This window comes from Buceros rhinoceros, unplaced genomic scaffold (assembly GCF_000710305.1).
Source record: "Buceros rhinoceros silvestris isolate BGI_N320 unplaced genomic scaffold, ASM71030v1 scaffold3122, whole genome shotgun sequence".
NCBI classification, from domain to species: domain Eukaryota; kingdom Metazoa; phylum Chordata; class Aves; order Bucerotiformes; family Bucerotidae; genus Buceros; species Buceros rhinoceros.
Window position 1 is genome coordinate 41,449 of NW_010400488.1, and position 5,177 is coordinate 46,625.

The following is a 5,177-nucleotide window of genomic DNA, read 5'->3' on the forward strand; positions in this document are numbered from 1 at the left end:
ATAAAACTTCTTTGTAAGCATGGAAGATAAAAAAGCTTCCTGCGGTCGGCACTGAGAGCTCCACTGGTTTCACACCACTGTAAGGCTCTTTTCCGGCTACATCCTGATTACGATCTTAGCTGCCGCAGGTGATTCGTTAGCTGAGCTGGCCTCTCTCGGAGTGAGGGAGCAGCTTAGGTCCCAAGAGTGATCTCTCACTTGGTTTTTAAGTGTCAAAGGTACAAATATACAAAAAAGATACAAAAACGGGATGAGCATATTGGCTTGCATTACTCATTACTTGGAGCAGTACTGGCAGACAAGGTCTTTTGGCGATACCTCTCCACTGCAAGACATGTCTGCTAGCCACAAAGTTGCTTTTCTTTTCTGCAAGAGCAGAAAAGTCCATGGTGGGTGCAGGGTGGATCTTGATCTTCCCAGTGGGAGGGGAAACCATACCCCTGGGCTGCATGCTGAGGAGCTGTGAGAGCAATCAGCCTCCTCGGGAAAGGAACTTGGAGGGATTTACACGAGGGCTGAAATCAGGGCAGTCACTTGCTGGTGGCTCCCACTCATCCTGACCTCTTCATCATCCTGAGGTTTGGTGAATGCCAACAAGCAGGAATTTGTGCATCTGTCAAGTGAAGATGAAGACAGGGGAAGGAGTAGCTGGGTGGTGAGGGCTCACAAAACCTGAGCTGAAGCAGGTGGTGCTGGAGGTCAGACCCTGATGTTGCAGGTGCCGTGCTCCTACAGCAGTACTGCGATCCCGTGGGGCTCCAGAACAGGATTGGGCCTTCAGTGAATTAATAACCAAACCTGACAAGCCTCATCTACTGTGCCATAAAATGGAGATTTTATGGAAAAGGGGCAAGATAAAAAAAAGAAGAAAGAAGATGAAACAGGACGGGTATGGAGGTGTCAGTTTTAGCCAAGGCAAAGGAGCATCTCTGTGACTACCTGGGCTCCTGCTCATTTCCGTCTGGGTGTTTGGCTTTCAACCCTCACCAGCTCCTATCTCTCAATCGCTGCCACCACAGGAAAATGCTTGCTGCTTACCACGTCACTCTTTGCACACCACAGGCACAGCTGGGAGGGTTTTCAGGCTGTGGCACCGCTGAGACACACAGCATCTACTTGTATATTTGTGGCTTGTACCCACCTCTCCCCATCTCCCTCCCCCCATCCTCAACGGGTTTATTCAATTTTTAAGCTGAAGACACCTTGCAGAGAGAAGCAGGCACTTCTTGTGGTTTGCGTCAAAAGCCCTGCAGCATGTCTAACACTATCTGCTCCAGCAGTTACTCAAACGTGCTCCTTTATGACCCACTTATGTTTGGCTGCTTTTGTTATACGGGACCACAGCTGGAGCGCAGAGAGCCCTGCCTCTGGTCAGAGAGGGGTTAAACCCTGATGCTCTTCAGTTACCTCATCACAAGAGGTGATTCAGTACCCTGCTCCTTAGTCTACCCTCAAGGAGTGTCTCTGCAGCGGTGTCAAACACAAACCACCGTGCTGCTGCAAAGAAAACATCCCTACCAGTCATTCAGAGTGGGACACTGGCAACCTCCAAACGCTTAGAAATGCAATCTCTAGTCTGGATCAGACCACCCAGACTCCATCCATAGCATATGGACAGGGCCAGGCCCTCCTGATCCCTCCTGGATCAGGACTTGGCTGATCCAGGCTTATTCTGGTGTCAAAGGAAGATGGCCTGAATCACCCTCGAACAGTAACAACCTCTGCATATCTGGGTTCCTCAAACTCTTTGAGATACCAAGACCTATATACAGCCGTGTCACCTTCAGGTAGTGAAAAGGAACATTTAACTCTTTCTTGGACACCTTTGCACAGCACCAAATGCTTGGTTTAGATACAGGTCTGTGTAGTAGTTACAGCTGTTCAAATGCTCGCTGACCCTGGGTATTTCTGGGTTGAGATTCCCCTGGGGGACGTCCCCCAGAAAGCACAGAGCCATTTTAATGGCTTTTCTAAGCACCTCTGTTCTTTGTCCCTCTTAATCACTTCAGTGCTCGTTATCCCATTGTACGCAACATTTTATTAACCTGTACAAACAGCACTGGCATTTAAAAAATTCATGTTAACTGTTCTAATTAAACACGATGACTAGCTGCACAAACTGTGAGCACAGATGCGCCCGGCGTTTCATACAGCGCAAACAAGAATTTCACGACAGTCACTGGACTGAAACCTTTTTCAGCGGGTTCTGCTTTTCTTGTCAACGTCAGGCTCTTCTGCTCTTGGTCATGCAGGGTTTGATGCCTGCAGTCACTGCCAGGGAGATCCCAAGACTGCATTTGTCCTGTCCGGAGTTTCAAGATGATAGGCTGGTCCAGCAAAGCCAGAAAGGCACCTCTGAAGGGCATTTGATTTTGGGATGACTCACCTTCTAGACATTCTCTTCTCCATGGACTGGAGAGTTGAGGCAGTGGAGATTCAAACATACTTCAACCAGAGGCTAAGACCACCATGGAAGACTGCATAAGTCTAAGCTGCTACAGAATCCTCAGGGCTTTGAATTAATTTTGACTGAGTATTTAACTGGTATCTCAGAGACAAGCAGTAACTGGCCAGTTCTACATCTCTCCAACCTCATAAAACAGAGCATCCTTATTTAGAAGTATCCCATGATGAAAGTATCACAGAAAAGACTTTTTTAACCCATCTACATTTCCACAGACTGCAAAGGGATAGAACACACAGCAAAATGTCACAAGGTGAAGGAGATGACCACCACCATTTGGTGTGCTGGCCCGTCCTGTGACCGTTGGGTGCAGCTTGTTGACCCATGTCCACCAGGTGAGACAAAGAGCTGGGACATCATTTAAAGCAATAGAAAGTATATCAGCCTTTGCAAGGACTGATCACCACCTTTCCAGTAAAATACACAATGCTGTGACTGGAAGACCAGGATTACGGCACTCAAACAACACTTGAGGAAATCCCTTCCACCTTTGACATGAGGTTTTAGGATAAAGCTCCAGAAAGCCCAGCCCAGATTTTGCTCTGAGCCTGGCATGTGTGAGGACAGTTAAAGCTTTAGAACACGGGTCCTTGAGGCTTTCTGCTGGACTGCACTTCCCATCCTTCTCGATCAAGTACTAAGTGTAAATCACTGGTTTTCTGTATTGATCTTGACACTTGCCATAGCAATGATCCTCTTTCAGGGTTGAGTTCTTAGCTCCAGGGCCTCTGACTGAGATGTACGACCGCTTGGAACGGGCACCTGCGAAGTCGCTTCCTCCCAGTGGAGCAAAATTGAATCCTAACACCTATTTTTAAAGGGTGTAGGGAGTAAAATTCAAAACTATGCACACATGCACAGTTCTGCACACGTCCAAGTGGAGGTTACCAAAGGACCCTGCCTGAAGTCTTCCCAGATGTCCTCAGGCCTTGAGCAAACCTCTTGCCCTTCAGAAAGAGGTTGGCTGAAGTAAGAATTGAAGAAATGGGTACTGACATCACCAGAAGCTCAAATATGCTTGTTTTTGTTCTTACAGAGAAACCTGTTGGATGTGTGTGCACGTAGTGAGGAACAGGTTTTGTAACTTGCTCATTTTCAGATGCTCTCAACTTCGAGAACATTACAAAAAGAGAGAAGAGAGACCAAAAGATACCACAAAAACTTTCATCATCAGCAAAGAGTGGCTGGCGCCTGCTACAGACTGGAATAATCTGGAAGCCTCCAGGCATGGTACAAACCTTCACTGAGGTGTTTTTCTGGTGGGTTCTTGATAAAAATATGCATAGTCTCCAGTTGACAAAGTGTTACTCAAACCATTACAGAGAGTCCCTTCAGTAAGGCAGATCTCAGGAAAATATTTTCTCCATTTTAGGGTTCACAAAAGAAAAGTTGCTGAACATATTTTGGTCCATGCTGTTAATCAGTGCTCTGTCGGCACAGGACAGTCGGGGTTTTTCATTTAGAAATTCCTTGTCGAAGTTGCTGCAGTCACTCGGAGATTTCTTCAAGAGAAGAAAAAAAAAATGGATGTCAAACCACTAATATTCAGATCTTCATTATGGTGGTACCATCCCTATCAGGCTGCGCCCTATGGGCTTGGTTCGATTAGGTGGGAGCAAGATCAGCGTAGCCAGAAAACCCGCAACGTGTTTGCTCTTGGTCTTTTGCACAATGATTTGTTACCCCAGCCCAGACAATGACCAGCAACCTGTCGAACTACAGTGAACTTCTGAGCTCTTAATGACCAGCAACCAGTGTTAATCACTTGTTTATTACCACCCTATTGAAGCAGTAACAGGGGCAAATATTACACGGGAGGCGCTGAGCGTGGGGTCTGTTAATCCTGCCAGGCAGAGGTGTTACAGCTTTGTAACACAGCGGACCGGACCCATCGACTAAATAACCCTTCTGAAGGGTGGTAAAACGGAAGTATGATGCACTCGTCACATTAAATTATATTATTGTTATTAATAGGACTTTATTAGTTTACTAGGGTTGTTATTAATAGTCAGGACCATCCTGACTTAGCCGACCGCCTGATTATCTGATCTGCTTTTCCTTCTTTACCTTCTGCAGCGTGCAGTGAAAGATAATCCCCACAGAATGGGTTGCACTTACTTGGTTAAGGTAAGATGTTTTAAGTGGCATCCAGACCCCTGCTATGGTAACTGAGAAAGTGATGAGTAATTTACATTTCTTAAGCGTGGGCATGCCAGACCTGGGCTTATAGCCCTCCCAAAGTAGTAGTCATGATGACCAGGTCAGGCAGCCCAGCAAATAGGAGTAATGGGTCACAATTATCTTTCCAACGACTGTATGAAGGGTGAGGTTGTGGTAGATCCAAACTGGAGATGGTTTCAGCTGCTTGTATCTGATGTGCACAACACACCAGACTGCCCGTGAAAAGTTTAATCTGCATTTGGACGTTTAAGTAAGAGTCAACAGTTTCCATTCTGACTGCCCAAGAGCAAGGTCCTCCATCTGCTTTTAGACAGAGAGACAGCAAGTGCAGAGCAACTCCTGAAGATAACTCCAAAAGTTTGAGGGCATTTTGAAAGCCTTCACTTGGTGTCTAAAGTGTTCCAGTGCGAAGCATTTATCCCCCGTTAAAATGCTCACTCCTTGAACCTAAACACGATTTGAGGTCTCTAACATTAAAGACCCATGTCTGAAGAGTTTGGGCAGTGCCTCTAAAGAGATGGGTTTATACCAG

At 46.4% G+C, this 5,177-nt stretch overlaps 1 protein-coding gene across 1 annotated transcript in view; it reads right to left on the minus strand.

Annotated features, from left to right (window-relative positions):
- Nucleotides 1-3,640: 3,640 nt before the first annotated feature.
- The window catches only part of LOC104489673 (protein kinase C theta type-like), a 4,597-nt gene continuing 3,060 nt past the window's right edge, over nt 3,641-5,177 (minus strand). The window contains exon 3 of the mRNA XM_010131863.1: nt 3,641-3,966. Coding sequence (XP_010130165.1) covers nt 3,811-3,966 — 156 coding nt within the window. The 3' untranslated portion in view covers nt 3,641-3,810. The remainder of the gene's footprint in view (nt 3,967-5,177) is intronic.